This window comes from Candoia aspera, chromosome 7, assembly GCF_035149785.1.
Source record: "Candoia aspera isolate rCanAsp1 chromosome 7, rCanAsp1.hap2, whole genome shotgun sequence".
In the NCBI taxonomy this organism is placed as follows: domain Eukaryota; kingdom Metazoa; phylum Chordata; class Lepidosauria; order Squamata; family Boidae; genus Candoia; species Candoia aspera.
The window spans coordinates 16,588,654-16,600,698 of record NC_086159.1 but is presented as its reverse complement, the minus strand read 5'-3'; the positions used below and the strand labels follow the sequence as shown (position 1 = coordinate 16,600,698).

General features: G+C 37.2%; 1 protein-coding gene across 1 annotated transcript in view; it reads left to right on the top strand.

The window, feature by feature from the left end:
• Positions 1 to 12,045, top strand: part of B4GALNT3 (beta-1,4-N-acetyl-galactosaminyltransferase 3) — a 98,573-nt gene that overhangs the window by 61,732 nt on the left and 24,796 nt on the right. The window contains exons 2-4 of the mRNA XM_063308865.1: positions 1,696 to 1,787; positions 3,978 to 4,055; positions 10,855 to 10,950. Coding sequence (XP_063164935.1) covers positions 1,696 to 1,787; positions 3,978 to 4,055; positions 10,855 to 10,950 — 266 coding nt within the window. The remainder of the gene's footprint in view (positions 1 to 1,695; positions 1,788 to 3,977; positions 4,056 to 10,854; positions 10,951 to 12,045) is intronic.

The following is a 12,045-nucleotide window of genomic DNA, read 5'->3' as shown; positions in this document are numbered from 1 at the left end:
TAATGGCTGGGTTCTTACAACACACTGAATGACAAACTTCCTAGCCCCAATCATCATCATCATCATCAATTAAACTTGTATGCTGCCTAACTCTCAACAACTTTGGGTGGCTCAAAAGAATAAAAGAAATTACAATAAAATCAATAAAACATAAAAAATAAAGATAATAGATGGCAGGCATGATTAAGTGATTCTAATTCTCCCAGTTTTATGAGAGAGAGCCCACCCAGAGAAGAGGAAGAGGAGGAGGAGGAGGAGGAGGAATAAGTTAATTCTTCATATTAGAATAATTAGCTGTGTAATTCTGTTTGGTCTTTTTATTAGGTATTGAAAGATTTGCAGGAAGAGAATATTAGACATCATATCTCAAAATCTTAAGATTGGTTCTCACAACATGCTTAGAAAAGATTTGATAACCATGGTTGACCAAACAAACCACAGTGATTAGTTTCACAAAATACACTAAGCCACAAACAAAGAACTCCCCACATTTTAACTTGGTATGTGGCTTGTTTTAATCATTTTTTTAAAAAAATAAACAGATATTAAGGGGTTCATACAGTTTGTTAAGCAATAAACTAGGATATACAAGCCACAGTGGCTGGAGTCATACAATTTACTAAATCATAATGCAGTTTGCACGGTTGTAGCTTCAATCATTGTGTTTTGGAAACCATGCTTAGCCTATTGTGTGAATCCAGATGAATTAAATGTTGGGTGGTGATCTAACAATCAGACAGACATATGTGGGAGCAATCTGGGGGAACAATTCCCTTAAGAGGGAAAGCATGTTAACAGATTCTGATCCTTGTCCAATAATCCAGGACTCTCATATGCCATATTCACAGACCATATGAATTGTTCATTTATTTGAATTTAGATAGTTGATGATAAAGCAGAGCTAGAAAGATTATAGTACATTAATTCTATATTGTTGTTCATTAATTGCTGGAACATACTTGCTGTAGGGGAGAAGAGCCTTCAGTCAGTTTCCAAAAAGGGAATTTTGTGTGGAAACCATGTAAATTGAATGCACACTGAAAACTAGGAAGCTTTTCACTTTTTAATTTTTTTTAGTTTATAGCTCATGGAATCAAACAAGAATTGTAAAGAGACTGTTACATACAACCTGATATCTATATTCTGCTGATCCATATTCAGCAATGTGTACAAGGTTGGAAACACCCAAAAATATGTGTTGAATGATACAGGTCTTGCAATATCTCAAGTAAGAACACTGCAGTCTCGTCGGTGAGCTCATGAGATTTTTGCATTAAAAAAAAAGAAAAATGCTTAATTTGGACTTCCACAAGAGACAACTGTATTATCAATCTAAGTCCTTTATAGTTTATCTACCAACAACCATCCTAAGCTTGTTGTAGATTTAGGAACGTCCATGGTTGTGTAGGATTTTCAGGGTTTAATCCTTATCTGTTGACATATGAAAGGGACTTTCACCAAATTAGCACTTATCTGGCACTAAGGTTGTACTCAGGGTCATATTGTAAAATTGGTAGACCTTCAGCTGAAGAAGTTTTAACAATTTTGTTTATGTGTTGTCACTTTAAAAGAATATGGACCATGTTTTCATTGCATCAAATAAAAGGGTATAAGGATTCATACTTCCACAGTAATTGTACTGCCATTATTTTTTTAACCAGAAATTTTATTTCAGTACTTTCTTTGTCTGTGCAGGATATGGAAGCTGGAGTGAACTGGCAAGAGCACTGGAACACCAAAACAAACCAAGAGTTGAGACAAATCTTCAGGTCTATTTACCCGTGAAGGTAAGCTTTCAGGTCAAGACAACTCAAGAGCTTTATATAGATTAAGAAATGTTCTTAAAGAGATTCAGTTTTGGAGTATGTCAATAAAACTGTGCATTAAAAAAACACATCCAACAAATATAACAATGGGTGTATTCAGTGGAAATACGAATATAATCCTGGTTTGTTATTTAAAGTTATTACCAAAAAAAAAAAAGGAATCATAGACACATTAAACAGGTAAAACTCAACTTCCTCTGTTGGATGCAACTAAAATAGTTGCACAGGGCTCCCATTTATGGCTATTATGTAATGATCACACATCACATAATTCTGGCAGGGGCCTAAAGTGAGCAATTCCTTGCTACAAAGCCCAGGCACAAGTCGTTTCTAGACTTTTCAGACTAGGTTTAAGTCATCATGGATGAGTTTGAGAAGACAGATATATTTTGCTGGAAGGTATTTTCTTGCTTCCCAGCTTTTTAGGCTACACCTCAAAATGAATGAAGTACCTTCTTCTTGTTTCCTTTTAGTTGCCTAAACTGTAGCAAAGATAGAAGGAAGAAGCCTAACCAGAGTTAGCAGCTGGTAGTTGTATTTGCATTTGCCCAAAGACAATTGGCTCAGGTTCCAAACATAAGGCAGGATTTTCAGAGAAGAATGGAGCATTTCAATGCTCAGCATACTTAATTTATGGCCACCATCTCCCAAGATAAAACAGAGGATAAAAAGCATGACAAGTTTGCAAATGAGGGATTCTAAAAACTGAAATGCTGATGGCACAACTGCAAACTGTGTTCCATGAAAACTGAAAATGACCAATGGATGATTAAACATGCTAATTTAGCTGTGCAGGGCACTTAATTGAGATGAGACTAAAAATGCTCATGTATGGATGAAAGGAGGAGGAAACAAAAATCAAATACACAGGCATAGGAGGGGGGATATCTGGCTTCGTCATAGTACTTGTGAAAAAAGATTTTATGATTGCAAATTAAATATAAGCCAGTAATGTGATATGGCTGGAGGGAAAAAAAAGGGAAAGTACATTTTAGGGTTATAATAGGGTATAATTTCCAAATCACAGAAAGTAGTAACTCCATTTCAGTTTGCGTTGGCCAGTTACTACCTCAAGTACTTTGTCCAATTCTGGGCACCACACTTTGGGAAGGATCTAGAGAAACTGGAAGAGCTTCAGAGAAGCATAACGAAAGATGAAACTAAGATCTAGGAAGATAGCTAAGTTTAACCTTGAGGAAATACTGTATATGTCAAAGAATGTCACACCAGACCAATTTTCTCTCATTCCAGAATGCAGAATAATATATTTAGTTGCTAGAAGGCAGATTCCAGTCAAAACTTCCTAATACTGTAATTAGAGCAGTTTCATAGGGCGCAATCCAAGGCCCTGTGCTGTTCAGTATTTTAATGAAGAATCTGGATGATGATGTAGTTGAGTTGTTTATCAAATTGGCAATTTACACAAATGTAGAAGTTGATTAATAGTTTAGAAGGCAGAACCAGGATCCAAAACAATCTTGATAAGCTGGAACACTCACTTGCTCAAAATTAAGATGAAATTATATACAAATAAATGTATAATATTATATGTAATATAAATAATTGAGGAGAAATGTCTCTAAGGTATTCCAGATGGCAGCGTTAAGGAATGAAAATTGCAGGAAAGTAGATTTCAGCTAAATATTGCAAGAAGCATCCCAACAGTGACAGAGAAACCCTCTGACAGTAGAAGAACAACCTCTTAAGATCATGGGCTCTTCTTCATTGGGAGGAAGCAAGACAATCATCTCTCAGGAATGCTGTAGAATCATCCTAGATTGCAGACCCAGATTTGATCAAGTTGATTAGATGAATTCCAGGGTCCCTTTCAAATCAGTGGCTGAGTTCTCACAGTGTACTAAATGAAGCTAAAATGGCATTTGATAGTTTCTTAGCTTGCTGTATCAATTAAGCCATCACATTAAGCCTTAATATGGTTTAGTAATTATGTCTCATTATCCTAGGTTTAACATTTTGCATGTTGGGTAAACCTAGCCAAAACATTTCCAAGAAACAGAAGGGGTTCCCTTTCTAAAAAAATTCCTATTTCATCAGGATTAGAATAGTTGGGCCTGTAATGACCACAGGATTTTTTATTCATTTTATTCATACTCAGTGTTTTCGTTTTGTTTCTCCCTCTGATGAATTTAGAATCAAACACACCAAAGAAGCTGGAGCAATAGGACCAGTTCTGCAGCATTGGACAATACTGCTTCCAGGCTACCTGAGGTTAATATATATTTTTAAAAAATCTCCTAACTACACTATATACAACTTGATATACAAAATTCTCCTAGCTATTAAGTTGTCTCTGGAAATATGGGCAGAAGTACAAACTGGAAATTCTGGAGAACATGGTTAATACAATCCAAAAAGAAAAATAAAGTCCCTCCAAGTGATCTTAATTCATGTTCCACCTACAGAAATCCTTCTTCTCCCCAGTGGTTACTAGTTCAGCTTTTTTTACCAATAACAAGATAACTGAATTCCACTGGTTATACGGCTTGTTTGTTTTGTTCCTTCATTTTAGTTTTCTGTTAACATTTGCAGTGCTTTATAGTTTACATGAACAATGCATATTTCTTCACAAACTACTTACAGGGAGATCTGTGATACCTTTGTTTTCTCCCCACTTGTCTAAGTATTTTATTACATAGTGAATCTTATTACTTAAAAAGAGGCCAGGAAGGGAATAGGCAATTGTTTTAATCTCACTTTGGAGTTATACTTTGAACAAAAGCTGTGTGTTTCCGGCTGATTTATATATAAAAACAGACCTCAACGTGTTTTGTAGCCCAAAGCAACTGTGATGAAAGATGTTGAGATTTTTTCCCCCTCTTCTTGCCACTTAGCAATTTTGGGGTGTAGAAAATTAGGAGAAAAGACTGACATTGAAAGGTCATCAGTGTATAAAGTAAACATACTTTGGAGCAAGATAATTTATGTGCCGCCCAGAGTAGCTGGGAGTCCATCCTCTTTCTAGTATTTTGTGATTGGTTAAAAGACTGGAAGTAAATATTCATACATTTGCAGATGTATTGTCTCAAAATGGTTTTATTGCAACCAGTTGGCTATGCTTGCTCAGAATTCTGGAAGTTACAGTCCCAACGCATTTGGGGCCACAGCTGCGGAAAGCATGGTCTATACTTTACATTAATTTCCCACCCATCAACCTTGAATATTACATGTCTTTTTTGCCACTGTGGATTTCAGTTCACTTTCAAAGCTTGCTCTCATAATATTCTAGATCAGCATTCTCCAACCAAGTCCCACCAGATGTATTGAACATCAGATTAGAGAAGTCTAATCTAGCTGCCTGTAAAGACTTCCTTCATCATAGTTCAATATCCTGCATGTTTCAAAAACTATGCAAATTATACCTGACCTTTTATATAACAACCTTTAAGGTCAGAATTTTTCTTAGTACTTAGATCAGCACTGGAACAACTTAGAAGCCATCCGAGTTAAACTGGGAGTTTTGAAAGGGAATCTTCATCTCCTAAGCTGTAAGTGAAATTGAGTTCTCATATTTATCCAAGGTTCTGTTAAAGAAAGCAGTATTTATTCAGCAGGCTGCAGGCCAGAGATAAGCAATTTTGGGGTTATTTCAGAATATTTTTAGTTTTGGAAGCAATTTGTGGGTGCTTCAAAAAATTGTTATGGAGTTAGGGTTTGGCAATTTCCAATTAATTCACTGTGCTACAACTGACTAAGATTGCCTATGGATCTATTTTGAGCCCAGAGATATTTTTGTAAATAAAAATATAGAGGCCAGAGTTTTGCTTTGCACTGTGCCAGCTTCTCATTTCCTTATTTCTAATGAATGAAAGTGATATTTAAAGCAAGGATGGGGAATCTGGTAGATGCCAAAAGGTGTCCATGAACAATTGGTGTCTATGAACATTGTGTTAACTATCCCTGTTGCAGGCAGGTTTACTAAAGTGTAGGTCTTAATCATATTCTTAAATGCTGTCCTAAACTGAAATTTGAAACTTGAGTGCCTCTTTCCTCCTCCTATAACAGAACCATGGACAGTACTAAAAGATGCATTATTTAATTCTATGAACAAACTTGGGCTCCACTTTATGTCTTGAATTGCTATGCCTGAGGACAGCAGAAGAGTTTATTCCTCACATTTCTTACACAAAGGAGTTTCACAAGTGCATGGTTTCCACTGAATCTATTGTGGCTTAAAATTATGTGAAAGTAGCCTGAAGCAGTATATATTCACATTTCAGTGGGTAGAATCTTATAAATATTGCTTTAAACACTCTTCAAGCACCAACACAATGTCTCCATTCTTTCAGGCTTCAAACCTCCCTTTTTTCTAATTTATCTTCATTGGCATTTTCACATTCTCCATATTACATGTAGCTGATTTGCTCCAGCGATAGTGAACTGCCAGACTTTTTTTTTTAAAAAAAGGACAAAGCTTTTCCTTTCTTCCTTCATAGCAACTACAGGGTTGAAAAAGGCCTTTCCCAACAAGTGATGAGGGTTGCTTTGTTATATCTCACTGAGTGTCAATCAGTCTCTCTTTCATAACACATAATCAGCTCACCCCACGTGCTATGCGCCACAGATCATGAGCAGCTGAGAATGGGCATCTTGAGATTGCTGGAGATGTAGCCTTGGTTGGTGGATGGGGAACACATTCACACACCTTTCAGTGAGATAGCAACTTCTTTTTTATATATAATTTTATTAAAAGTTTTGAAAAGGAAGATAAAAACAAATACAAGCTAATATAAAGTAAGGACAAAAAAAGAAAAAGAAATCAAAGAGAAAGCTAAAAGTTCAAGAAAGGGGGAAAAAAAGAAAAAGAAAAATAGAAAAGAAAGAAAAAAGATACAAAGAAGTGGCTTCCGATCTTCTTTACAGCAGTTATAAGTACGATTATAAATGTACCTCTTTTTCTAAAGTTACAACATGAGTCTCTTTGTTCTATAATCTATCCTGTCTAAACATCAAAACCATAAATCATAAGTTCATTTTTTTCTGTTTCACACAAAAAGTCCATAAGGACTCAGTCAGCAATAAATGTAGATAATGTCTTTTCTCTAATCAAAAAAGTCAATTTGGCCATCAGTGAGATAATAACTTCTAAGGGGTAGAGGACACATGAATAATCCACCCTATATGACAATATAGCAAAAAAAAAAAGTCTTCTGTTAATCCCTTAGCTTTACTTAGCACAACACAGCCAAGTTTTGCTTTAGCACATTCACACACCCACACTTTTGCTCCCAGATACTCACCAGACCCCACGTGGCAACTGGCCAAGGAGCCTAAGTGTGGAAGAAGTGAGCTGCAGCTTCTGATGTTGCATATCCTGTACTTCTGTTGTCCTCCCCAACTAATTTCCACTCTGAGCCTCCTTTTTGTAGCAGTCGTTGCCCTTCCTGACTCAGCTGCGTGTCACTGGTTGTTGCTCTTCTTGCTGGGATAACTCTTGCTTGATGAGTGATTTTCACTTACCGTAGTGGCTGGCTTCCAGACAGGTCTGGTTTCAAACCAGGTCACTTATTGGCCTTCACAGGTCCAAGGCCACATTTCTTAGATTGCTTTGTTCTTGGCTTGCTTCATTGCTCTGTTTGCTGTTTCTTTCTCTTTCCTTCCCTCAGTAGGTCAGGTTACTACAGTGTTTCTCAACCTTGGCCACTTTCAGTTGTGTGGACTTCAGCTCCCAGAATTCCCCAGCCAGCTTTGAAAGTGGCCAAGGTTGAGAAACACTGGGTTACTGACTTCAGATAGAGTCCATAACGTTCACAAGAGATTTAGATGGCTACATTTCTGTGCTGGGGACCTTCAGGGAGGTGAAGAGAGAATGGTCATGTGGGGCTTGGATGCAGCTTGTAAAAGAGTAAAATGAAGAAAAAATGCATAGCTGAGGTATCAGTACTCCAGTGGGTGATGGCAAAACTTTATAGATACTGTCTTGAGATCCTGTACTAGGAAAAAACATAAGGGGCATAACTGTAATAAACTTTATATTATGGAAGTGGATGTTCAGGTTTCAAGGGAATAAATTTCTTAAATGTTTACCACAATCTGAAATACACATTAGATTGTTTCCATATCATAAAGACCTACAACTTTGTCAGCTTTCTGAGGGTCATTTAGAAAATGCAAAATAAGGAAATGTCCTCAGTAACCTTCTCCATTTATTTTTTCTTTTCACAATTGCTTTCTGCTTCAACAACAGGCTGTATGAGTTCCTTATCTCTTTTGAGGGAGCTTGTGACATAAGAAAATATTTATTATGTAGAAGTGATTAGTGATTTGCAGGCTGCACAAGATCTGGCAATTGGTTCTCTCACTTTGTTCTGCAAATCTATTTTCCACAGAAGTTTGCCCACAAAGAACTGGGCATTGGAAGTGATAACTTGAAATCCATTTTTAAAACAAGGTGGAACTATTTGTGCCTCCTGCCTGCAGGCTGATGTGCACATTTTTGATGCACTACATGAAACCAGCAGGGCCTACAAATGAAAGTCAGGACACTTCTACACTAGGACTCAGTGCCAGTTCAAAACCATGTTCCCCGGGGAATTGGTAATGTCCATAAGCTGAGCTTGTACTGTAGTATATTTGAAATTGCAGGAAAAGTGGCTTTTTTTTTTTTAAACATGATGCAACTCTTGCCTCACCTTTCTTCCGGGGCTTCAGCTGCCCTAGCATGTCTTTCAAGGAGAAAATTAGCTTGACAGCTTTGTGGCTGCCTCTCACAGGAATCATTTGGATTATTTTGTTTTGTTTTGTTTTTGTATGCAGCCAGACAGAAGTACACAGTATGAGATAAGGACTTTGTTGAATACGAGTATACATTGCTTTATTTTATTTCCCTTTATATGGCGTGAGGCAAAGGGAATTTTTTTCTTCAAGACCTGCCACAGTTCAGGGCATGGCAGTGCCTCTGCATTCTTGTGAAATTTGGCATAAGATAAGATAGTCACTGACTGCTTTTTAAGGAATTAAGGAATGCAAACAGTAGTGTAAAATAGTCTACTTACTAGTCATTGTTCTCAAGAGTAAATTTTTTGGTTGTTTTCTAGCACACATTTAGAATAGACAGAGATTCCACATCTAGGTAGAGATAGACCTCTTAACCCTTAGACAAGACAAAACTTCATGAAGTTCTCAAGTTAAAGTTTCTATTGAATTTGGCATAATTCTGAATTTTTGAAATCCATAGATTATATCTTTGCTTGTATGGCTGCTGACTTACCCTTTTAATAAACTGCATATGGCTGTTGCACCCATTTCCCAGAATAAATCTGAGTAAGCTATGGAGAGTAGGAATAACAGGGAATTGCTACTGAGCTTAGCCTTTGATAAGTATTTTCAATTATTTGTCTGTCTCATTCACAATTTACACCTTGTAATATTTGCTTTAGAAAATGGTTGGCATATGGTAATAAAATGTTTAGTATAGTTGGAGCAAAGTGAACTAAACTGTCAGAATAAACACTATCAGGTCATCTCCAGTATCATTGCATTAAGTACCCTATTTAAAGAAGTCTTAAAGTCCCTAACAGAATTAGAAGAAGGTTTTCTCATGAACTTCAACATTACTTAGAGGTAATTTCTTACATAGGTACACCAAATAACTTTATCCCCACACCTTTGGATTTTCATACACAGTTATACAGCATTTGCCATTCCATAGTATTAATCAAGTTCCTGTTTAAATTTCTTTTTTCACCCATCTGTTATGAGTCCAACTAAAATTAGAAACTGAAGCCAAGACTAAGGGATCCATTCTACTCTAATTACTTATTTAGGTCTCATTTGGATGGAGTCAAAGTGACTGAGGAATCAGTGGCTTGGTTCTGCACCAAGAAGGAAAAAAGAGAGAGAAGAGGGCAGGAGCTGTTTCTCCAGAGAATGCACTACTTAGATTGAAGAGTCGGGGCTAAACAGCATAGTTCTACAGATCTAACCAAGACTTTATTAATTCACTTGAGCTTTCTGGGAAAATTCCCAGACAGCACAAGGCAAGCCTACAGACCCAACACTTCCGGAGGACAGCTTGTTGAGGAAATGTGATTTATGATGTTACATATATATAATATGATAAGACATATCTATCTATAACTGCAATTCCCAAAAATTCCTCTATGAAGAGCATTACTTTGCCATCCATAATGTTTAAGGACCTCAATATAAGACAGAGGTTGGCAAGGCAGCACCTTCAGGCACCCCAGCACACACGGTTCACCCAATTGGTTTCTGCAGGACCAAATTTATATCAACCTGAATTAAGTCAGATTGCTGTGTTCCTGTGTGAAGTATCCAGATTTGGGGATGCCACAAGATTTTGGCCATTTTTTAAAATATATATATTTTGGTGCTTGGAGTATGGTCCATTTGCAGTACCCATATGGACCATCAGTGGTCCCTAGAGCACAGTTTGGACACAACTTGTAATCATCCATACTAGATTACAATTACATGGAGGATGCCATGTAATCTTCCTAAGCATCTCATTTATCTTGTAATGCTTTAGCCATTTAGTTGTAAAATAATATGTAGGCTATGAGGGCATTAGTAAAGGTAAAGTAAAGGTTCCCATTTAGTCGTGTCTGACACTAGGAGGCGTTGCTCATCTCCGTTTCATGGCCAAAGAGCCAGCGTTGTCCAAAGACACTTCCACGGTCATGCGGCCAGCATTGTCATGAGTACTGATGGTGAGTGGGGGGGGGGCTATCCAGGGGGGAAAATGCATGCATAGTTTAGAGGCTTTGAACTGTCCTTCAGAGAAACTCAGAGCAGACCCGCCTTGAGTTTTGGATTTATCTATGTGGGTTTCCCACGCGCTTTCAGTTTGGCAGGATTCTTACTTTCTGAGCCTTCAATAAGCACTAGAGACCTACTCATTGTCTCAGTGTGGTACTTCACTCTAAGTTAGGACAAACATGACAGTCACAGAATGCTGTTATTTTCCCACCGAAGCATTAGATAACACAACAGCAACAACATAAGGGCAGTATATAACAAGAAATCTTGCATTTTCATGTGTTTGCAGTTCCAAGGTCAAGTCAATCTTCATGTTTTTGAAGACTGGTGTGGTGGATCTATTGAGCAATTGAGGAGAAATCTTCACTTTCCTTTGTATCCTCATGTGAGTATCCTTTTAGGCCCATTGATTGATTATGTGCCATCAAGTTGTTTTCAACTCCTAGCCACTACATAGATAGATTTTCTCCATGACGATCTGTCCCTAACCTGGTCCTTCAGGTCTTCCAACTGTGCCCTCATCACCACTGTAACTGAGTCCATCCACCTTGCTGCTGGTCATCCTCATCTTCTCTTTCCTTCCACCTTTCCCAGCATTACAGCCTTCTCCAGAGAGCTGGGTTTTCACATCATCTGTGTGAAGTAGGATAACTTAAACCTGTTTAGGCCCACATTCTCCTCTTATACCAAATGAAGAAAGAATTCTGTCTTGCAATAGTGGTTGGGTTCCCTTAACTCAGGATTTTATAAATCATGATTTGTTGACTAATGACCAGATTTACACAGATTCACAAATCATTCTAAGCCAGAATGGCTGAGTTCACAAGTCCCACTAATCCCCACAAAACCCACAAAATTAGTGGAATTAATTAATAGCTTTTCTCTCTTAACTTTGTGTTTTTTGTACAAGATTTTTTATGATCTTTTATTTGTAAGCTGCTCAGAGTCGCTAGTATAAGGTGGTGTATAAATGTGATCAAATAAACAAACAAACAAATAAATAAATGTAGGGGTGGGCAAGCTTTTCTTATTTGGAGACACATTTAGAGATTTATGAGCTTGTCATTTGCATGCCAATTAACTGGCTACCATAAGAGGACTTGTATATTCACAAAGATTGCTCCCACAGTTAGCCACAAAGAACCACCAGCTTAAAAAAAATGTATAGCAACAGAGCACTCAAATTTGACTTTGAGTGCATTAAATAGAGAGGGAAGTTTTTGCCATACCCATGTTCAAACATCTCAGATAAACTAAGTTTTAATTACCTTACCTCCCCATGGTCTGGGTTGCTCTTCACTGATTTTCTTACCATCTGTAAGGACATTAAAACCTGCACTTCAGTTCTTGATTAATGACAATCTAGAATGTCTTCTAAATGAATGATGATGGTTTTCTAACTCAAAATATTTTCATAATTATGATTTGCTCTTGGAATTGTTTCTAGCAAAATATAGGTAAAGCTGATCTTTGTTTATCA